General features: G+C 38.6%; 1 protein-coding gene across 1 annotated transcript in view; it reads right to left on the bottom strand.

The window, feature by feature from the left end:
• Positions 1 to 24,968, bottom strand: part of TRHDE (thyrotropin releasing hormone degrading enzyme) — a 430,192-nt gene that overhangs the window by 288,524 nt on the left and 116,700 nt on the right. Inside the window, exon 3 of the mRNA XM_059082402.2 lies at positions 14,678 to 14,804. Coding sequence (XP_058938385.1) covers positions 14,678 to 14,804 — 127 coding nt within the window. The remainder of the gene's footprint in view (positions 1 to 14,677; positions 14,805 to 24,968) is intronic.

Genomic DNA, 24,968 nt, shown 5'->3' with positions numbered 1-24,968 from the left:
CCCTAATAAGGATCTGCTGGTTTGAGGGATTTGTAATTTTTACATTGTTGAACAATGAGGTTATCGAGTAATATAGGATTCAACAAACTGCAGCCTATGGGCCAAATCTGGCCAGCCATATGTTTTTGTAAATAACATTTTATTGGGACATAGCCATGTTTATTAATTTATATGTTGGCTACGGTTGCCACAGTCTTGCAAGAGTTGAAAAGTTGCAGCCAAGTATGGTTCACAAAGCTGAAAATATTTTCTACCTGACCCTTTACAGAGAAAGTTTGCTGACCAACCACTATGATATTGATTATGGAGACTTCTTTACATTATTAAAATTCTTTCTAATCACAGAGTTTTTTCACTACAGATAAGAGGGAGAGGCAAAGTAATGATACTTTAAAAGGTAAAGCACTGATTTCTTCTTAAGTAGTCAAAGTAATTGAAGCAAAATAGAATGGTAATGGAAAGGCCTGCATAATTCAAGTGGTTGCTACAGTCTTTATTTTGGCCTATTCCTCATTGTCATCCCCACGTCGGCCTAACCAAACAGCACTGTAAATGACTCAAGCCCATGCACGGAAGTGTTAGACAGCTTGGGCTGCCATAACAAAATACCATAGACTGTGTGACTTAAACAACAAAAATTCATTTTCTCACAGTTCTGGAAGCTATAAATCTGAGTTCAGGTTGCCAGCATGGTTAGGTTCTAGCGAGAGCTCTCTTCCTTTCTTCTTGGCTTGTCAACACCCACCTTTCACTGTGTCCTCATGTGGAAGATAGAGATCTCTCTCTCTTCCTCTTCTTATAAAACACCAAAGCTAATGGATTAGGACTCTACCCTTATGACCTCATTTAACCTCAGTTACCTCTTAATTACCTCCTGTCTCCAAATACAGTCACAAGGAGAATTAAATCTTCAACATATGAATCTGAGGGAGATATAATTCAAACCATAGCAGTAAGAATTCATGATTTGGGGTATATCCAAATTTCTGCTACAGACATGGAGTATTGGTTTTGCCCAGGAGAAGAATTTTGCTCATCAAGTTTCATACCGTTTACCAGCTGGCTTATTGGTATTAATAAAAATTAACAGGTTATATCTCAATGTACTTAAGAAGCTAAATGATCCTAAACATTATCAACCTACCAACTATTTTACAGTTTAGTTAATATTTTTCTGTCTGTTAAATAAAAAGAATTGCTAAAGTATTTAAAAGCTAAAACCATCCTATTTTATACTATTGAAGATACACTCTAGGTCACTCATGAATTATTTCCCATATGAATTTAGAACCCACAAGGAAAAATAATAAAGCCAATAAAGAATAAATCTAAGTTATAAACCATTAAAATTCCTCCAACTGAAAAATGGCATTTGAGACTCACCGTCTCTCAAAATTACCCTTTAAAAGGCTTAAATGCCCTAAAGCCTTCATTTACAACTACCATATTGGATTTGCTCTGCTTGTATATTGCAACCTCCCTTACTAAAGTTTGTTTTACACTTCAGTTTGTTTTACATTTCAAAGTCCATAAGCAGCAGCATCAAAATTCTCAAGGAGAGAGGAATGAAAAATTTTGAGACTAAAGATGGACTAGTAGTCCATTTTACACTTGAAATCTCTTAAAACGTTTTAGTCTCAATCCTAGATCCCCCAGTGTCATGGTAGATAAAGTCGTAATGTTAAAACTTTTAAAAATAGCTGATTTTTTTTTTTTAATGAGAATGACATTTTTTTCAGCTTTTTTTAAACATCTTTATTGGAGTATAATTGTTTTACATGGTATGTTAGTTTCTGCTGTATAAAAAGTACATCAGTGATACTACTTCATTCAAATGATTATATCACTTCTACATTAGCTAGAATTTTTTTTCTAACATTCTTTTTACTTTGTAATAATCTCCCAATATCCATCCAAGTTGAATTTTATATGGTTTGCTCTCCTATATTTGACAAGGGAGTGAACAAAATACGTACACCTCACTCAGGTTACAACATCACATCTGCTTCTCACCTTACAAAATTATAAGTAGATATTCTATGGTTTACAGCAAGGATGTTTATTACCCTTTATTATCTGATAAGATCAAAAGACTTTAATGCCAAAGGCAAAGGGATGCCCTGATTATGATTACCACTTAGAATTCCTAAACCTTTGAAATGATAATCAGTAAGTAATCATGGCAAATCTTTACAGTGGAAACATCTGAAAAGTTCTGAATTGGATAAGGAACACTATCAAAATTATACTGGAACAAAGAAAAGAAAAAAAATGTATTTTGACTCTTTCTCTCCCAAGAGCAGTTTGCCTTAATTGACTTTTAGATACTTAACCTTACTTTACATAACTATCCCTAAGTCTCAGTTTCCTGAAATGAAGCTATTTGGAAAAACCTTCTGATCTCAATATAAGCTAGTTTAGCTCTCAAGTTTATGGCAATAGTCACCTTTCTTTTAAAACTGCCTGATTGGCAGTGCTTCTGTCAGCAGTAGTCCCCAGCCTAGACTTTAATGAAATGGTCCTCCCTTTCTCCAGGGCTTTGGATAGCAATTTGGCTATAATTAATTCCAGATTGACCAATGGCCAGTGAAGGAAGTAACTCACTCTCAGAAGAGGATTATTACAACCACAATTTTGTTCTAAATACAGCTGCTCCATCTAGAAAACACAGAAAATATAAATTCTTTATCTTGCTATGTTAACTTCAAATGACCAAGAAAAAGAGAAGGAGGCATAAAAACATTGTTCCCTTCCATTGTAGCTACACAGAAAAAGTAAGCCACAGGGGGGGAGAAAAGAAACCTCACAGTTTTTCAAACTTGACACAATTTTCTAAACTGGAGTTGAAACTGACATCAAACCTTCATTTGAAGTCCTATTGTAAAGTAGTAAACTCTGTTGATCCTCCCTTCAAAATATTCAGAATCTGCCCATTTCTCACCACCTCCACTGGTATGACTCTGGTCTGATACAGTATTAATTTCTCGGATTAATACAATAGCTTCTCTCTGCTTTGGGTTTGACTCCCTTTCTCCCAACAACCTATTCTTCATGAACCAGCCAATGTGATCCCTTAAAAATGTAAGTCATGCCAGATCATGCCTGTTATGGACTGAATTATATCCCCCAAAATTCATTCGTTGAAGCCCTAACTCCCAATGTGATGGTATTTGGAGATGGGACCTTTAGAAGCAGGTATTCAGGTTTAGAAGAGGTCAAAAGAATAGGGCCCTCATGATGAGATTAGTATTCTCACAAGAATAAGCACCAGAGAGCTTGCTTGTCCCCCTATGCCATGTGAAAACATACCAAGAAGGTGGACATCTGCAAACCAGGAAGAGAGCTCTCACCAGAACTCAACCATACTGGCACTCTGATCTCAGACTTCCAGCCTCCAGAACTGTGAGAAAATAAAATTCTGTTGGTAAAGCCCCCCAGTCTATGGATTTTGTTATGGCAGCCCAAGCCACTAGAGCAATGCCTTTGCTCAAAATAAAAGTGAATGTCATTCAATGGCTGACCAACAACATCCTTCACCACCTGGCACAGTTACTTCTCAGACTTCATCTCACCCCACTCTGCCTCATTCACTCTGCATCAGGCACACTGGTTCTTCAACAAGTCAGATACCCTCTTCCTTAGAGTTCCCACACTCTTTCAGATTTTGAATCAAATGTCACCATTTTCAGCAAGGCATTCCCTGACCATCCAACCTGTTTAAAACTTCAACACCTCCCCCCACCAATATTTCTGACACTTGCTTCTCTGCTTTATTTTCTCTAGAGTACTTATCACTTTCTAACATAATATACTTATTTTATTGTTTGCCTCTCTGCCCTATTAAAATATAAGCCCAATGAGGATGGGGACTGTTGTCTCTTTGGTTACCTGCAGATTCTTCAGTATCTAATAGAACAGTATCTAGTATATAACGGGTATTTAACAATGTTATCAAACCCATGAGTAAATGTTGTTTTCATTTCAAAGAACAACAAGAGCTCATAGACAACTAGATACTTATTTCATTTTCAGATTGCAAAATCATTCCAGGTACAAAGTATGGCCTCTTAACAGCCTCAGTCTAGAGTTGCCAAGATAATAAACCAAAAGCTCAATACTTCTTCTTGGTATCAACTCACCCATTTTTCACCAAATATTTCCTTTACATAAATTCTAGTAGGAAAGTGGCTGCAATTATAACTAATCCAACTTTCACCTCTTTCACTTGTATTTACCAAAAAAAGAGTTTCCTTGTTAGTTTAAATGAACATCACCATTATTTCTTTGTTTATTCTGTTAAAAAGAAATCATATTTTATTTCATTCACAAAGTAGCCAAAGCTTTGCCTTTTTCCCCTTTCTAGTGTGGTAAAGAGAGTTAAAAGAGAAAGAAGTCAGCGATTACTCATTCATTCAACAATAATTTATTGATTACCTACCTTGGGCCAAGCACTGTTCTAGGCAGAGAGAATAGAGCAGAAGACAAACAGACAAAAAAAATGTCTGTTCTCATAGAACATTCACATTTGGCAAAGGAGGAGAGGTAGCCTGGAGACAGATAATAAATAAAATAAAACAGAAATAAAATACATATTAAGGAAGACAATAGAAAGTGCTATGGAGTAAAGTAAATCAGGGAAGAGAGATGGGAAGTGATTGACAAGGCTGCAAGTTAAGTAGGGGGATCAAAGAAGACCTCACTGGAAAAGGTGATATTTCAGTCATGCACATATCTGAAGGAAATGAGTTCTGGGCTGAGGGAAGAATGAATGCAAAGACCCAAGGCTGGCACATGCTCGGTACGTTGGAGAAAACACAAGGATGGCACTGCAGCTGAAACAGGGAGAGTGAGAAGGAGGGAAGTAGGAGATAAAGTTGGAGTAGCAGCAAGTGGCCACATCCTCAAGGGTCTTGCAGGCCAAAGAAGAATTCTGGATTCTACTCTATTATTAATGGGAAGCCATTGGAACATTCGAGCAGGAGTGCAACATCACCAGGTAAGTCCAATATCCTTCCCAAGAACTCAGTAAATTCAAGTATCTCACGTTCTCATACCACTTTAACTTCACATTTCAGTGAGGTTGAACTCTTCCCCTGGGCAAGAATGAGAGTAGTAGCTTTGGAGGTGCGGAGAAGTGATCAGACTCCAAATACATTCAGAATGTGAAACCAAAAGGATCTGTTGATGGTTTCGATGAGTAACATGAGAGAAAAACACTACAAGTCTAAGGATTTTTTTTTTACCTGAACAACTTTTGAAGGGATGAAGCTCCCGTTTACTGAGATGGGGAAGACGATGGAAGGAGCAAGATAGTGGTTTAATATCTGAAGCTAAATATGAACGTGTTAATTTGAGATATTCATTAGGCATCCAAATGTAGCTAACAAATAGTCAGTAGAATGTAGAAGTTTGGAGTTGAGGAGTAAGAACCAGGCTGGAGATGTAAATTTGGGGACCAAGCATCAGCAGATGACATGTAAGCCATGGGGCTGGGTGAGGTCACCACCAACGTAGGTATCAAAGAGAAGAGATGCAAAACCGGAGTCCTGGGGCACTCCAGTATTAAGCAGCTAGAGAGAGGAAGAGGAGGACGAACTGGACTCGGAAAGAATGTCCAGTAAAGAAACACAAACCCCCAAAACAGGAAAATGTGTTGCCTTGAAAGACAAGTGAAAAATGTGTTTCAAGGATTTGGAAAGAACAACTGTGTCAGACGCTGTTGATAGCTCAAGATGAAGACTGAGAATTGGCCATTGGATTTAGCAATGTAGAAGCATTATTGAACTCAACAAGAGAAGTTTTAGTATAGTGTTGGGGGCAAAAGCCTGATGTAGAGTGCACTCAAGAGACAAGGGAAAGCAAGAAATTGGAGTACGTGGAGACGGACAACCTTTTCAAGCAGTTTAGCTGTAAAATAAAGGAGAGAATGGTATAGTAGCTGCAGTCAGTGCACATGTGTGTGGTTAGGCTGAGAGAAATAGCACTATGTTTTTAATGCTGATGGGGAAAGACCCAACAAAGATGGAGAATTGAAGATCCAGGAAAGAGAAGAGAGAATTGCTAAAGGGATGTCCTTGAGCAGGTGAGAGAGGATAGGATCAGGTGCACAAGAGGAGGAGGTGTCCATTACCGGACCAACACTACTCGACCCATATTAATAGGAAAGAGAGCAGAGCATATGGCACAAGACTCGTGCAATGACTACATAGGAAAATGTTTAAAGTAGTTATTTCCTAGCTTAATGGCAAAGTTGTAAGGGCCAAATACCTCTGTTGAAATATGTAAAACAATGCCTTGGAGGCATCTATAAATAAGCCCTGATTAAGTTAAGCACTTTCTAACGTTGCATTCATTTTCAGGATAAACAATATTTCACAAAACCCTGACTGAATTAGTGAAAATATACTTAGGAGTAAATCCAAAGTTGTGAAGCTCTGAAATTCTTAAAACCAGAGAAAGAGGGAGGAAGGCAGTAAACAAATTGAAGAAGTAACAATATTGGTAAACTAGCTAAATAATAAAAAACTTCTCTTTAACTAGACTGTAAGCTTCTAGTGGAAGAGGCCACTGTTGCTGAGTACAATATACATGGTAACTACTCAACAAATGCTGTTGAATTAATTAGCTAATTCAGTTCTATAGCTGGTTTGTGTTGCATAAAATTCTCCACCCAGTGTACTTGTGATTTGCTAGTTTATAGCAGTAATAATCTTATGCATCATTCCCTCTAAAAGGCATTGTTTTCATTGATTTGTTTATTTCTTTTTTTGTATTAGTAACTGAATATTATAAACATTGAGCATCGTATATATGTTTTGTTTCCTAGTACAATCTTGGAAGCATATAGCATGTAATAGCTGCAAAACAGCTTAACAAGAACAGTTAAATGGCCATATTATAGAATAATTAATGAAGGGGGAAATGCCTTGCTAAATTGTGTTAAAATACTTGTTAAATATTGAAGTAACTGTGTCTGTTTTAATAGGGTTTGGTGGTGTTTCAGCACAAAGTGAAGGTTAGGAACATATAAAAAATATTTTCCATTAAAAGACATGATAACTGTTGGGTTGATGAGATAATCACCACATGAAGGGTTTTTCAGAAATAAATTACCTTCATAAAACTGGGAGACTATAGTTATTTGATTCCAAAGAGGGGGGAAAAGGATAGTCATTTGAAGAAACTTATTTCTCTAAAGTACCGGTAAACTAGAAGGCAAAGAACTGCCTCATCTGATTTCCTAAGAAATGCACTAGTAATGTTAACCTACAGAGATCCTTATGTTAGTCTCCACCAAGAAACCACATCATTAAATAGTTCCAGTGTATATTCAAATATTTTTAGGGATTCTGGTTAAAGGAAGCATCTTGGGAGTGAAAAGACATTATACATAATTAGAACAGACTATATAAAGAGCTTCTAGAGATTTTATTTTAAAAAGCAGTGTTAACTTGAGGCTATCAACAAAACATATATATAGTACTCAATATTTACCTAATCAAAAGGAAGGTAAGAAAAGTCATCATTTAAAAAAATTAAGCCTCAAATAATAACTCAAGTATGAGATGTATAATTAAAATGAGAATAGTTATTATATGATTATCATCTCAAATTAAAAACAACAAATATACCCATTACTTGAAGAAAAAAGATACATAACCACAGAGAGTGAAATGTATAGCAGTCAATACAAATATTTTATGAAGGAAAAAACTCCAAAGCTTTACTACTTGCAAATAGCAAATCATCATCATCACCATCACCTCCATCATCATCACCACAATAAAGAAACTGATCTATCTGTTATGGCTTAAACAAAACTCAGTCATTCAAGCTAGGCTGTCTTATTCATGAACTTCAATAGGGCAATTTATCCCATAGCTTATCTATTCCATTTTAGAAAAATAGACTCCATCAACATGATACATAGAGCCTAAGGTATCCATGGCTTTCCCCACCACACAATTCTCAAAATCATTTCTCCCCTTTCTTTTCCACCTCTGATTAAATTTGTTTCTTTTTTCAGGACTTTAGTAAAGATAAGCCTTCTTTTTATGTCCCTTTCATGCCTACAGCATCATGCAATGATCCCACATTCTTAAATACATGGTTCTACATTTTTGCCCCACAAAATTTTGGAGCTTGATTATATTCTATATAGTGTGAGTCCCTAATCCATTAATTCCTGTAAATATCATATTCTCCCCTTAACGAAATCACAACCTCCTTGAAGCCATAAATTCTTGTTACAAAATACCTGTGCTCCCTCTACAATTACAGCACTGTGCCAAGGAAGTAACAAACTCTTCATAAAAGCATGGTGTCCTGCAAAGAAGCAATCAAGCAAACTCCTTTATGAAATGTATTGATTTACAAAGTAGCAGCAAAAGAAAACTGAAAGCTATTATAATTAATTGAAATCTAAATAGGATGAATAACAAAATATTCCAATACAAATTTGAGTCACTTTATCTGCCACCTAGTTGACTTATTTAAAAAAAAAAAACTATCATGAAAAAACATTTAAAATACTCAAATATATCATCTGATTGATGAAATTATGAGTTATAAGACATGTGCTTATTTTTTTTAACAAATTTTCTATAAGGACCATATATTACTTTTTAACATCAATATGAATTTAACAAAAATAGTTACTACATTATTCCTCTACCAATCAGATTACCTAGTTTATTAAGGCCACCCATTTTTTTTTTTGGTGGTACGCGGGCCTCTCACTGCTGTGGCCTCTCCCATTGCGGAGCACAGGCTCTGGACCCGCAGGCTCAGCGGCCATGGCTCAGGGGCCCAGCCGGTCCGCGGCATGTGGGATCTTCCCGAACCAGGGCACGAACCCGTGTCCCCTGCATCGGCAGGTGGATTCTCAACCACTGCGCCACCAGGGAAGCCCAAGGTCACCCATATTTTAATCTCTGAATTCTCAAAGTTTCTGGAATCTGTTTCATCATAATCCCAAGAATCTGGAGCCAGAGAACCTGGGTTTGAATTATAAATCCACTAATTCCTGCTGTGTGATCTGAGTACATTACTTAGTCACTTAGTGCCGAAATTTCGTCACCTGGAAAATGAGAAAATAACAGCCACTACCTCAAAATGCTGTAATAAAGATTAAATGGGTTAGAATGTACGAAGCCCTTAAGAGTGGCCCACATTTAGTAAACACAAACCCATTTGTTTTTCTAGCTGTGGTCAGTAAGTTTTGGGGATAAGAGGAAAGATAAGTTAATTATATATCTATAACAACCTTCTTTTTTTTTTTTTTATAACAACCTTCTTTTAAAGTAAACCTCCATGCCTCAGAGAGTTCTCATGAAAATAGGGCACAGGGCTATAGAAAGGCTTGCTGTACTGTATCAAGTAGATTCTATACCTCACATTACAACGTAACAACAAGAAAGAGAAAATCTCTACAAACCTCCTACTAATCGTTTTAATTACCTAATGGAGAGATTTTAAAACAAATCCTTACACAGCATACCCTCCTGCCTATTGGGGCTTTAAAATGTTAAAGGAATATCCTTATGCAACAAAGAGAATCAATATTGTCCCAGCTGAAAGCATCAGAATTCCTCTTAGGGAACTACTCTGATAAACTACTTGGAGCAGAAACTCAAATCCTTAGAGCTGAGCTAGCATAAGATGATACAATGGCAGAGAAAGTTAAGACTATTCAGCATTAGAGATGAAGAAAAAAATTTGGGAAGAGAGCAGATATTGCTGAGTTTATGACAGAACAGCAAAGTGATTTTTAAGAAAAGAAGGATTCAATATTACATTTTAAGGGTTTGTTTGGGGTTTTTGCAATGTAATGCCCTGACACTTACATATGCGCACATCCCCGCAAAGCACCAGTAGAGTCAGACCAACTGATGGAGGTCTGTTTGGGGTTTTCTAATGCAAATCAAAAAAAAGAGGCAAGTTCCACAACTCCCTTGACATCTGGGACAGGGACAACCTGTGAGGTAAGGATGTGATCTGTTCACAGAAACAGTTCTTCTCAAGAAGTGAGCATTTTTAGAACACAAATATTTCTCCTTCCCTCTATTTCCAGAACCCTCCCCATAGAGAATTTTCAGAAATGCTGATCTGTGATCTGTACTCACTGTCTCTAGTTGCAGCATCCACCCCATTTGCTCTTGAACACACCCATCAGGTTTTTGACCTGAAACTGCTCTTGCCCGGGTCACATGGTAGCCTCAATGAATGATCAATTCTCTGTCCTCATCTATCTCGACTTACCACAATTTATCATCTGCTTTTCTGTGAAATACTTTCTTCACCAAATGCCCAGAACGTCTAATATACCTGTTTCTTTAGTGCCTTAATCACTTGCTTCTTCTCAGTAGCCTTTACCAGCTCCTAATCTCTCTAACTGCTAAACGGTTCCTATTCTCTCTTTTTTTTTTTTGTCTGCATTCAGTCTTCATTGCTGTGCACGGGCTTTCTCTAGTTGTGGCGAGCAGGGGCTACTCTTCGTTGTGGTCACTGTGGTGGCTTCTCTTGCTATGGAGCACGGGCTCTAGGTGCACAGGCTTCAGTAGTTGTGGCTCGCGGGCTCTAGAGCGCAGGCTCAGTAGTTGTGGCACATGGGCTTAGTTGCTCTGCGGCATGTGGGATCTTCCCGGACCAGGGATCAAACCTGTGTCCCCTGCATTGGCAGGCGGATTCTTAACCACTGCGCCACCCAGCAAGTCCCTTCTATTCTCTTTTCTACCTGCTCTCACAGCCTCGGTGATCCCATCCAGCCTCATAGCTTTTTTTTTGTGTGTGTGTGTGTGATACGCGGGCCTCTCACTGTTGTGGCCTCTCCCGTTGCGGAGCACAGGCTCCGGACGCACAGGCTCAGCGGCACGGGCCCAGCCGCTCCGCGGCATGTGGGATCTTCCCAGATTGGGGCACAAGCCCGTGTCCCCTGCATTGGCAGGCAGACTCTCAACCACTGTGCCACCAGGGAAGCCCTAGCCTCATAGCTTTATACATCATAAAATGCCGGCAAATGTATATCTCTAGCTGGATTACTCAGCCAAACTCCATATTTGTAAATTGAACTGTCTACTTGAGTTTCTTACAGACATCAAGTTGCCACCTAAATGTTTAACAGACGTATCAGTCTTTAAAATGATCTCTTTCCACAATCCTTACCTCTTAGTAAATGGCAATTCCATCCTTCTAGTTCTTAGGTGCAAAACCTTGGAATCACTCATGGTACGTCTCTTTCCCCCAAATCCCACATCGGGTTCATCAGCAAATTTGCTGCCTCTACTCTCAATATATGCCTAGAATTAGACCACTTCTGACTACCTCACACTTAATATCCTAGTCCAAGCAATATCAAATTTTCCCTGAATTTTGCCATAGCCTCTTAACTGGTTTTCACGCCTCTGCCCTTTCCCCCTACAACAGGATCTCTCAATCTCAGCATTATTAGTATCTTGGGCTAGATAACTCTTTGTTGTAGGATCTGGCTGTCATGTGCATTGTAGGATGTTTCGCAGCATCCCTGGCAGTAGTACACACTCCACCAGTCCCCCTTGAGTTGTGAAAGACAAAATGCCTCCAGATATTACCAAGTGCCTCTGAGGGAAAGAATCACCCCTCAGTGGAGAACCATTGCCCTACAGTGTATGCAACCTAGTGACGAGTGACCCTTTTAGAACAGAAGCCAGATTATGTAATACCTCTGCTCAAAACTGACCAATAGATCTCCATCATACTCCCCCCAAAACAAACAAACAAACAAAATAACAACAATAAAAAAACCAAAGTCCTTACCACAGCCTGCTGGCTCTACAGGATGTGTCACCTACCCACTACTCCTTGACCTCATCTCCTATTTCTCACTCCTTTATTCACTCTGTTCCAGTCCTACCTGCCTCTTTGCTGTTCCTCAAATACATGAACAAAGTTCCCATCTCAAAGGCTGGGCACTGTGTTCTCTCTGCCTAGAGTCCTCGTCCATGATATCCACTTGGCTTACTCCTTCACCCCCTTAAGTTCTTTGCCCCAAAGTCAGCTTCCCAATAAAGCTTTCCATATTCACCTGTTTGAAATATTCAGCCTTTTCTCCAGGCCCCATGTGCTCCCCACACTTCCTATCCCTCCATTCTGGCTTTATTTTTCGTTTGGTTTTTTTTTTTTTTTTTTTTTTTTTTTTTGTGGTACGCGGGCCTCTCACTGTTGTGGCCTCTCCCGTTGCGGAGCACAGGCTCCGGACGCACAGGCTCAGCGGCCATGGCTCACGAGCCCAGCCGCTCCGCGGCGTGTGGGCTCTTCCCGGAGAGGGGCACGAACCCGTATCCCCTGCATCGGCAGGCGGACTCTCAACCACTGCGCACCAGGGAAGCCCCTGGCTTTATTTTTAATGGCACTTATCTCCATCGGACATGCTCTATGTATCACTAATTGCTTAAATGTCTGGCTCTACCTAAGAGAATGTTAAGCCCCAGGTGGGAAGTGATTTTTGCCTTCTTTTATGTGCAGCTGCCTCCCAATGACATAGAAAAGTGCATTTGTGAGGTACTCAATAAATGGTTATTAAATAAATGAGGGAAGGAAGGAAGGAAGGAAGAAAGAAGGAGGGAGGGGGGAGGGAGGGAAGAATAGGTGTCTTGGAAACCATCTCAGATCTAAAAAGTCAAGGCAGATGCAGCTGATATCTAGGATACATCTACATTCATCATTTACAAAGACTGAGTTAATGTCCATAGAATTCATTTAAAATATAATCTGTAATGTACAGTAGAAAGTAAGGATTTGTCAAAATGCATCTGTGCTTCGGAATTTTTAGGTAGGGAGCATTTAGAAAGTATATTTATAAATCCATTAACATATAGCTCTAAATATTTAAAGGTATATTAAATAAGTAGAACTTCAAGAGAAATTTTACCAAGTGCAGAATATGTGGAAACTCCCTTAGATACATAAAAAGAAGTGGGCTGGGATTAGTCAAATCATTCAATTATATACACAATAAGGTAGCTTAACAAGTAATAGTAACAGTGAACAAAGCTCTTTTCTACAGATGAAAGACTGTCTAGTTCAACTGTGAGTGGAAGAGAGGAACAGAAATGCTTCCTGCTGCAAGCTGACAGTTACATGGAAACCCCTGAAGTTATAAATTGAGTTCCTCTACTAATTACTGGTCTGAAGGAGACAAAGATTCACATTTTATTTCTCTTGCTGAACGTGCACCATAAGCACTCGTGAATTTTACATTAGGGTCAAGCTGGGACGTTCCCAGCCTGTTTTACCTCGTGTAGAGAACAGTGTCACCCCCATGCAAATGAAGCCAGGTCTTCCTTTCTGCCTTGGGTGCCTACCGGGGAGATTTCAGTGTAACAGATTCTAATAGGGAAGTTGATATAGAGGGGAAAATAAAGAAGGAAGAACAAAGCAAAACAAAACATAGATCCTATTCGAAATAAAATTTTGTTTAGAAATTTGAAAGAAAATCTTAGGGATTCTAAGAGCACATGTTTCAAAAGACCTCAGAATTTTGTAGTATCACTCATTAAAACTGTATGCTACACCCACTGATAACAATATCAACTATTCTATCTACTTTCTGAATCACTGATTATAAGACCAATAAAGCTACACAGCAGGCAGGTGCTTTAGTGAAATAGGCCCATCTCCAGAGACAAGAACCTGCGGTTCAAATGCTAATACTTTTGACCAGGTAAGCCCTTTATTTTCGTCAATGAGTGATAACTTTTATGTGGATGCTGATTAACAACACTCCTGAGAAGGAAAATGGATGCGGGAGGAGGGGTGAGGAACAAAAAACGGTTGTGATATTAATATTTCAAAACAAGTTTTCTGAGAAGAAAAGATAGCTTCAGCATTTCTAATGGGTATATATATATATACCCTTTCTAACTTCCTGGAACATCACAGTTCACTCCCTGTAAAAGCAGCAGCTTCATGCAAATTAGGATAACAAAATTCATTCATGTACTCAATCAACAAATAATTATTGAACCTACTCACTTTGTAAAAGAAAGAAATGTAAACATATTCATGGTGAACAAAATCTCCATCATTGCAATTTTCCTCCTCTCTTGTTTTTATTCTATTTACTGTAACTGTGTACTCAAAATATGACTGAACAAAAATAATTTAATGTATGACTACTCCATTCAGGGCTGACATGTGAGAATTAGGAAACAGAAACTAATCAATGAGTGCCTTCTTAGTGTAAAATATTGCATAGTTCTGGGAGTCATCAAGACCTAGCTTGAAATCCCAACTCCTTTTCTTACTGGCTGTCTGAGTAAATGAAAGACTCCCAGGTCTCAATTCCCTTATGTGGAAAATGTTCTAACAGTACCTACCCACAGAGCAGCTGTGAAGATTAAGCGAGATGTTGGCAAGCACCCCTCCGTAGTGCTTATTCAACAAATTAGCTATTTGGGTTATCTTCTGGAATCTTAAACTCACATAATGCCTTTCTTAATTCCTATGAGCACTTTTTGGCAAGACTTAAAAACACTGAATTTTATTTCACCTTTCCAGAAGAAACTGTTTTCTGTGCTCATTTTCTCTAAAAATATAACCTTTAGAATTTTCATGTTTCTGGATGTCTCAAATAAATGCATGAATAAGAAATTCCACCTCCAAAGAGCCCTTACAATAAAATAACCAAGAAAATTCTTACCTAGTTTTGGCAAGGAATAGGGCACTTTAAAGTAGTCTTCATAAAATTCTATTAATCTCTTTGTTATATGGAGAGCATAGTCCCCGGATCCTCTTCTGATAGCATCAGGTCTTGCATATAAGCGTACCTAATTAAAAATATATAGAAAAGTTACTTTAGCCTTTTGATCCTCCAATTTTATCTTCCCTGCATATATGAGCCTATACAAATCACTTTGAATACTACGAATATTAAGCAGCATCCTTGTTCATATATCAGAGCACGCTGTGGCTGAAAGAACCAAACTTAAACAATTAAAGTAGCCAAGTTGAGCAAGTCACAGTTTCCCAGATTTACAAGTTGACATAGAGAAGATTTATATTGCATCAAAATAAATATTCAAAGTTATCACTTACATGTGCTTGCTAGAGATAGGAAGGTACGGTGGATTAGTATAACGGTTTCCTGACTATGCTGAAAGTAGGTGGGATATGGTGGCTTGGCAGGAGAGAAAATTCATGGTTTGTTAAAGTCACATTGCAACAAGCTTTGGAAGTATTACCAGGCTGAACAAAAAAATAATTTATGCTTCTTCTTTTCTTTGGAAGCAACTATCCAATTGTCCTTATTCCCAATATGCAAAGTAGGATAGAACACTTTTCATCTACATAAATGACTGCCATTTTGGAAGGCTGCCTGCAACCGTTACCGGCTTCAAAACCAGCTGAAGTTAAGTCATATTTCCAACACAATCTGGATCCTTAATACTGATTTTCAAATCAAGCACTGTATATTATCTAGCCCTTGGCCAAAAAGGAGCCTGAGGCAAATAACATAAAACTGAACGAAACTAACAATTGTACAGAAAAGGTTAAAATGAGATTAGTTTTCTTAAAGCTTTCATAAAGCTATCTGGCATCTTTCTTTCCAAAGGCTAAATCTGTTTTTCACAGATGTGGTCCCTAATCCTCATATCAATTCTGTGAATAAGAGATCTGTATTTTGTGGAGCGGAAGAGAGCCCAGGAGGTGGGTTTTACTCCTGCTCTGCCACTAACCAAGCTGGGAGATATTGAACAAATTACTTAACCTCTTTGGGTCTCAAGTGTTCTCATTTATAAAATGAAGGTGTTAGCCACCAGCTGGTTGCTAAAGTGCTTTTCAGCTCTAAAACACATTACTTCCAATCCCATTCTACAGATAACGGAGTTTGTGTTCTTTGCAATCACTAAAAAAGTAAATGGTTTACTTGGTGTGTAGAAATGGATCTTTATATTCAACAGGAAGACAAAAGAGAGCTGTACTCAATCATATAAAAATTGATTATACAATTAACTCTTTCTTATTCTTAAAGAAAGACAACAGAGATGTGTATAATCAAAAAGAGCAAAAAGTCAAGGAAAACACATTCTGACTTTGTTAGAAAGACCTGTAATTCAGGGCTTCCCTGGTGGCGCAGTGGTTGAGAATCCGCCTGCCGATGCAGGAGACACGGGTTCGTGCCCTGGTCCGGGAAGATCCCACATGCCGTGGAGCAACTAAGCCCGTGAGCCATGGCCGCTGAGCCTGCGCGTCCGGAGCCTGTGCTCCGCAACGGGAGAGGCCACAACAGTGAGAGGCCCGCGTACCGCAAAAAAAAAAAAAAAACAAACAAACAAAAAAAAAAACCTGTAATTCAATAAGATGTTTACTAAATTCAATAACAATTATTTACTGAAATTGTGAAACGACTTCCCATCTGACAACCAAATGAAATATCAAATGTAGTTCACAGTTGCCTACAGTTTTGGTGGGCAGGACTATAAAACCAAAAACTGTCAGGAGACACCACCTGCAACAGCAGAAACTACCACTCTCAGAGAGACAGTGGTTAGGACCCCCTACCCCTGACATCAACTGCTTATAAACATGCAATGTCTTAAGTTCCCAAAAAACAGACCCTAAGGAAAGTATGAATGTACAGGTGATTTATCAAAGAAGTGTTCTCAAGGAGAAACCTACAAGGGAGCAAGGAAAACAGTATAAGGCAGCATAAAAAGCCAAGCAAGGGTGTAATTTCAAGTGAAGTCCTGGCCTCGGCCTGATCCTACAGGGAGCTCTAGAGTGTAAATTGAACTGGTGAGTTTGTGCTGCCTTGAGGTAAGAGAGCGTCCATATTTCTGCATCTCAGTCATTGGATACTGGTTACCCAGGAGAAGGCATAAAATCCCAGCCACTTGTTCTTGAAGTATCTGGATGATGCAGCTCCTGTTGTCCAAGGAGAGTCCTTGGGAGAAGAGGTCAGGTGTGAACTGTCAGAAGCAAAAGAGTGAGAGCTGGGTGATAAGCTCTCACACCACACAGGAAAGGAGATCTGGTCTGTGCACCAACAGCACACACCACAGACAAGAATCATTCATTCCTACATTCACTCATTCAACAAATATTTATTTGGCATCTGCTTTGCACCAGGGCCTGGACTAAGCATTTTTAAGTGATGAAGAAGACATGTTCTCTAACCACAGATGGTACAAAGCATTACTGGGAACAAAAAGCAATGAAAATGTAATCCCCATTCTCAAAGAGCTTCCCATTAATAAAGGTAAATTAGATAATAATAACAGATAATGATGCTTGCCATATGAATGGTAAGCCATGAGTGCCAAGTGGACACTGAGGAGAACAGATAGTTTTCAGAAGGTTCAAGGTGAAGTAAATAGTAAATTCATGTTAAAACCATAACCAGGACCACTGCAAAATAATGCAGCAAAAGGTCACTGACTTTACTCCCAAGGAGCGTCATTGACTTTAGTAGAAACATAGCCATTCCTGTCAATCAGCTCTACCTGTTAGTCAAGCTATCTGTAGGCCCAGACAAGAGAAGCACAATTAAATCAATCTGGTTGTCAAGATTTGATGGAAATGATCCAATCTGAGTGAGAAGATAAAATGTACACATGATTAGTACAGAGCCTTCATTTAGTCATTTAAACATTTATTGCACACCTGCTGTGTGCCAGGCATTGTACTAGAGAGTAGAAATAGAACAATAAAAATCTCTGCCAGAAAGTAAACAAAACACTTACTCTTACTTCTCTTAAGAAGCTCACAATATGTGGAGAAACAAACAAATCAACAGCAAAATACAATGTGAGAAATGTAACTGCATTTTGCCTTCCCTCCCATTACAATGGACCCCTGTAATATAATGGAATGAACTCCCATTAAAAAGGACTGAGCTCCTACCCAAGGCCAAACCCTCCACATTCTACCCCTCCTGCCTTTTCGAAGACATTATTCTCAAAATTCTCCCCTTTATCTCCCATATCACCAATCTATGCTTCCACACTGGATCCTTTTCATCAGCAAACACATACTCTGTATCGCTTCCTATGTTTAAGAAAAATCTTTGTTGACCACAGTTCCTCCAGCTATGGTTTCCAGTAACGGTCCTTGAAAGAGTTTCCTATATAGTTAGAATTAACATGTAAGTTAATACGCAAACTAGAATACTTACAAAATGAACAGGAGCACTTAACACCCTGAGACAATAGGTATAAGGAGGGTGGTTGCCCATTTATACTCCCTGTTTCTGGTCTCTCTTGAAGTCACCACAACAAGGCTTTCATCCCCACTACTCCACCAAAACTGCTCTCATCAGCATCACTTATGGCCCCAGGATGCCAAATCCAACCATCCAACCGTCAGCTCCCAGTCCTCAACATGCTTAAACTATCAGCAGCATTTGACACAGTTGATCATTTCCCCTCTTTCAAACACTTTCTTCACTTGGCTTCTATCTTACTTTCCTTCTATCTGGTTGACCACTCCTTCTCAGCCTCCTGGCTGATTCATCCTCATCCTCTCCCTCATCCCTCTCACTTCTTAACGTTGGAGGATCTCAGATTTTAATCCATAGAGACCACTTCTCGGTCTACACTCAGTCCCTTAAAGACAATATCGAGTCCCATGGTTATAAACATTATTTAGATGCTGAAGACCTACCCCATAATTCCAGACTTCCAACTGCCCACAGGACATCTCCACTTGGATATCTAATAAGCTTCTCAAAATTAACACGTCTAAAATCCAAATACCCAATCTCTCTCTCTCTCTCTCTCTCTCTCTCTCTCTCTCTCTCTCTCTCTCTGTCTCACACACTCACACTCACACACGTACACACCTGCTCCTCCTGAAGCATGTCCATCCAGCTGCCCAAGCCCAATACCTCAAAACCATCCTTGTTTTCACTCTTTCTCTCACATTCCCAGGTTCAACTGGTCATCAAATCCTTTTGGATCTACTTTAAAAATATATCCAGAATCCAATCACTTCTCACAACCCCACCACGACCATCCTGGTCCAAGCTTCCTTCATTTCTTGCCTGGATGAGTGCTCTCATTTCCTACTGATGCCTCATCCCCTACTCCATTCAGCCTCTTCTCTACACAACAACAACAACAACAAAAAGTTCCAATTAAAATAAATATCAGGGACTTCCCTGGTGGCACAGTGGTTAAGAATCCGCCTGCCAATGCAGGGGATACGGGTTTGAGCCTTGGTCCAGGAAGATCCCACATGCCGCAGAGCAACTAAGCCCGTGCGCCACAACTACGAAGCCTGCGCTCTAGAGCCCGCGAGCCACAACTGCTGAGCCCGCGCACCACAACTACCGAAGCCCGTGTGCCTAGAGCCTGTGCTCCGCAACAAGAGAAGCCACCTCAATGAGAAGCCCACGTACCGCAACAAAGAGCAGACCCCGCTCTCTGCAACTAGAGAAAGCCTGCACGCAGCAACAAAGACTCAACGTAGCCAAAAATAAAATTTAAAAATAAATAAATAAATAAATATCACATCATACCACTCTTCTTTTTGTCCTCTAGTGGCTTCCCATGTCATTTAGAGTAAAAGTCCAAGTTTTTATAAGGGCTCCCAAATCCCTATAAAAACCTAATCCCCTTTACTTCTCTGTCTCATTTCCTACCATTTTGCTCCACACTAACCTTACGCCAATTATACACTAGCTTTCTTGGCATTCCTCAAACATGCCAGAGAGATTCTCTCATTAAGGCTTTGAGTTTTACCCTAGATATCTCCACGGCTCGTGCCCTCTCTTCCTTTAGATATACTTTTCCAAATATCTTTGACTGTCCTCCCTTCCACCCCAGGACACTCTATTCTCCTTCCTTGCTTTATTGTTTCCCATACATTTATCACCATTTAACAAAAGATATGCTTTACTTATTCATTTTGCTTCTGACTGCCTTTTTCCTAAGACTGTAAGTTGCATGAGGGCAAAGACTTTTATCTATTAGTTTTCTAACCATACAAAAGTACCATTGTGCTAAGGCAACAATGTTAACCAAATGATAAGTGATTTTAAAGGCAACAGTAAATAATAGGACTTAATTATAATACTGGTGGTAATTCATGGGGGGATATTAAGCCAGAAAATGATAAAATTACTTTTGCATGGCAGAAAGATTACATCAGTGACCTACACCAGGTGAACTGAGATGTAGGGGGATGCTTGTGAAGATGTCCAAGAGAAATAAAATTAGAAAAGTGCAGAGATAAGAGAAACTTCAAACCAAATTAAAGAAGGACCTGTAAACCAAATGGTAGATTACAAATTCACTCCTATAGGCATAGGCAAGTCACAGATTTTAAGCCACAGAATGACATAATCAGAATTAAGTTTTAATTGATGACGCTAGCTGCAGTATAGATGATAGATGAGGAGGGACTAGGCTCAAACAAAGGAAATAAGTTAGACTATTGTAGTGAAAGTTGACGGTAGTTTGGACTGGAGAGATGGCAGGAGAGATGCAGAGAAATGGAGAGATTTATCCAATTGGTCCTAACATTCTATCGAACAAGTACTTTAGTTACCAAATAAAGCCAATTGTAGTCACATTCTTAGTAATGAACAATCATTCACCTTATCTGTACCTGTCTCAATCCAGTGCCCAGTTGGAACAAGTGAGACCAGCTGAAGTGTGGGGTTGGGGGCGGGGGAAGTCCAAAATATTTCACAAACTGGATAATTCCTTTGTTGTTAATCAAGAGTTGGCTGTGCAATAATTCATCTTATACTGTGAAAAAAACATCACAGTTGTTTTCTTCTTTTAGAGCAACTAGGTTCTACTTAATCATAACATAGAAACTAAATCTTCAAAAACAGTTATCACTCAAAAGCAATGAAATATAATTTTATTACACCTGCTCACTTGCTCTTCTGACATTCCACGATAAGAGCCCAGCTCTGAAAATGTAAATTGCTAACCAGGCTTTATCTCTCCCTCTGCGTAGCTTCTTGCTACAACCAATATAAACCAAACTGCACATTAAGTCCAATAGAAAGGACATTATACTAGGAACTGGCACACAGGGATATGAGACTCAGCTTTCTCAGTAACGACTGTCAACTTGGGAACGTCTGTTAACTTCTCTGGGTCTCAGTTCAGAGTTCCTTCCAGGGATAACAGTTTATCATTATCTATATATCATATTAACCCTGAGAGGCTGGTACATCATACTAATTTGCCTAAATTGTTCTCATCTAGTCACTAATTACTTTGAAAAGAAAATAATGAAAAGGTTTTGTTTTTAATCTTCACTCAGTTTAACTCCTTGACATTTTTCGCTTCCCTTGAAAATACATACCAACTACTCAGCCGTCATTCTCCATCCTTTAATCGAGTGTTCCTCTTTTTATTTCCCTGAACTGTCCATGAACTTGGTACTGATCAGACAGACATAACTATAGTAGCCAGCCAATATGAAATAGAAGAAGCTGGCCTTGGAAAAAATGATCTTATGGCCCCACCACTGTGGGAATACACAGCAGCAATGAGCTAAGGTTTAGGAGCTACATATTTTTGATCCCATAGAAAATTTAAATGCCCAAAATAGGTATTCCTAGGGGGCTTCTGTTTGACCCGGTGGCCTTTACTCTGTAGTTTCATGGACCCTCTATATTTAAAGTATGTTTGTTTTATCTTTTTATAGGATTTTAAGTCCAGTCGATCCTTGAACAACATGGGTTTGAACAGCACAGATCCACTTATATTCGAAATTTTTTCAATAAGTACATTGGAAAACTTTTTGGAGGTTGCAACAATTTGAAAAAAAAAACCATGAACCACGTAGTCTAGAAATATAAAAAAACTTTTAAAAAGGTTAGGCATGTCATGAATGCATAAAATATATGTAGATATGCATATAACATACCAAATATGTGTTAACTGACTGTTATCAGTAAGGCTTCTGGGTCAACAGTAGGCTCTTAAGTAGTTAAGTTCTGGGGAGTCCAAAGTTATACATGGATTCTCAACTGTGCAAGGGGTCGGTGCCCCTAATCCCCTTATTGTTCAAGGGTCAACTGTGCTTTGATCATAGAAGGGGGAAAATACTAAAGGCAGATACCATCAATCCCATTGGTCATTTCACTTTCTCACAGTAACAGGGATGGCAATTAAGTTTCAACTTATTCTGACAACTGAGAGTGGCTTCTTAGAGGACATGTCAGGAGGAAACTTGAGACCACATCTGCACTTGTCAAGAGAAAGTGCCATGATCTGTGAAATGCCATCTGTGCTGCTAGGGGTAGGAGAGGTGGCACTGATGTCCGATATACGCCATTATTAGGACAGAACATTCTTTGCAAAGGAGTCATAATGGTAGGAAACTTTAGATAAGTTCAAACTGACTGTCTCTGATAGCTGTGCAACTCAGAATTAGAACATCAAAGACAGGTAAATGACATCATCAATGGGATATTTAGTTAGCTACTATTTAATGAGCATATATCAATGGTCATGTGCTGACCGTCCAAAGGTAAGCAAAAGAGACATGGTCTCTTCTCTCAAGAAGCTTGCAGTCCAGTGGGGAGATACAGTAACTAAGTCTAATCATTGAGAAAATCAATGTGGACCAAATTTACAATGGCTCTTCAAAGAAGTTCTCTCCATAGAGATGGTGATTCATCAGGACAGGGACAGAGAACCATGGAACTGAAGAGAAGCAAACAACTATTCAAGTTCTTACATATAATGTTCTACTTTCACTGTATTAAAGATTTCAAAGGAAAAGTAAAAATACATATACAATTGTAATATAATACAAATAAGTAAACACATGCAGTTGTCAGAAATATAAAATTTTACACTAAATAATTCTGGAGACTTTGTTCTAATAATTTAAAATACTTCACAGATTTTCTTATTCATCTTTACAAAATACCTGTAGAATCAGTATGGTGTTCAGCAGTGAATTCTGATTTTGTAGATGAAGAATCTGAAAAGAAGGTTTTCTATAGTCACTGAGTCATTTTAAAGGACAGTGAAACTAAATTTCTCTAGTGCCTTTCTTCTAGACTGTTTTAATTATTTGCTGTGTTAAAAATGAATTGTGGTGGTTGCTATACAATTATGTGAAACAGTGTGTAGTTACAACATACAGCAAAGGGAAAAAAAAATTTACAGCAGTAGCACACCTGTTAAGTAAGGACTTGAATAACATTTGCTCTGATTTGACATTTGTACTTTGGTATGTTAAGTTAAATAAACCTTCTGGCTTGCCAGAGTTATTCTCTGAGAAAAGTTCATACTGAAAGAATACATTAAGAACTTTGGAAGACAGAGAAATTATTTCATGCCTTTCAAATTTCACTCTAATAACAATAACAAATTTACTTTTCCTTTCGCCTAACTGAAAAAAATCAGTCCCTTTCTTTAATAACTGTAAAACAATGATGTGTTGTCACTAAACTCTCCACCATTACAGCTGAATTAATTCGCCTATGTGAATATAATTTGATTTGGGGGTTCTTCATACAAATCAGTGAAACAAAACAAGCCAGGCAGAAGGGAGCAGGTGCTTTTGATACTATGTAGAAGAAAAATACATCGATACAAAGAGGGAAGGATGTTGTAAACAAGAAGCTAAAAGCCCAAGAGTATTAGTCTTCTTTAAAATTCGGAAGATACCGGGTTTTTTTTGCAAAGAAAAAGGAAAATAAATACACACAAAACTCTGACAGAAACAAGAAGCCAGAACCCAGATGCACAAGCCAATAAACATAAAGAGGAGGCTCCAAGGGGGATGGGGAAGGAGCTGGCGTGACTGGAGCAGGTGGTACAAGGGCAGGAGGCAGACCTTGCCCCGAAGATATCATGTCCCTACCCGTAGAACCTGTGAATGTTATCAAAGGGACTTTGATTGTGATTAAATTAAGAATTTTGACATGAGGAGATTATCCTGGATTATTCAGATGGGCCCTAAATGTCATCACAAATGTCTTACCCAGAGGGAGGCAGGAGTTTTGACTACAGAAAAGGAGAATGCAGTAGGATGACAGAAGCAGAGAGAAATGTGAAGATGCAAAGAAGGAGAAAGAGCTCATAAATCACTAAATGCAAGACATGCAGCTCTAGGAGCTGGAAAGGCAAGGACCAGATCCTCCTCTAGAGCCTCCAGAGGGAACCAGCTTTGCCAACACCCTGATTTCAACCCTGTTAAAACTCATTTTAGATTTCTAACCTCTGGAATAGGAAGAGAATAAACTTGTACGGCATTAAGTCATTTAGTTTCTGGTAATTTATTACAGCAGCAATAGGAAGCTAGTATAACTTTTTTTTATCTTCATGCCAGTTAATACACTAATTTGTGTTAGATTTTCAGCTTCATATAAGAGCATATTTTGTACTTCTCTGTGTGTCGCTCTTTCTGTTGTAGATATAATTATTTACAGCTTTCAGTCTGCTAATGTTGGCACACCTGATTTACTTACATATATTATTACCAAGCACATAACACATTATTGCATGTAATTGGTGCACACACACACAAAAGTGAAATGATTGAGTAAAAGAATCATCTACAGCAATAATTTTCCAAGTGTTGTCTCATTATGCTTTGCAGCAGAATCACCTGGAGTAATTGTTTAAAATTCAGATTCCTGGGTCAATACACTGCAGAAATTCTGAATCACCTCTCTCCATGGGGCCCTAAAATCTTCATTTTTAACAAACTTACCAATTGAATTATATATACACTAAAATTGAAGAACTACTGGCCTAGAGTCACCTAAGAACCTTTAGTTCATTCAGCTCCACAGCAAGCAAGCCTCAAGATGGGAAAGAAATATTTAGCAAAAGCCTAACACATAGGAAAACATATATATCCTTATTCTTTAAATCTCTTTCAACATCGAAGTCTTCAATGAAGATACATTCAACATGACTGTTATTATTTTTAACTTGAAAAACTGATCTTTTTTTCCCCTGCACAATAAACTATAAACAACAGATGAGTCAGATCCAATGTTTGGA

Source organism: Kogia breviceps, chromosome 12 (assembly GCF_026419965.1).
Source record: "Kogia breviceps isolate mKogBre1 chromosome 12, mKogBre1 haplotype 1, whole genome shotgun sequence".
Classification (NCBI taxonomy): domain Eukaryota; kingdom Metazoa; phylum Chordata; class Mammalia; order Artiodactyla; family Physeteridae; genus Kogia; species Kogia breviceps.
The sequence above is the reverse complement of the archived record's forward strand: the minus strand, read 5'-3'. Positions and strand labels throughout refer to the sequence as shown.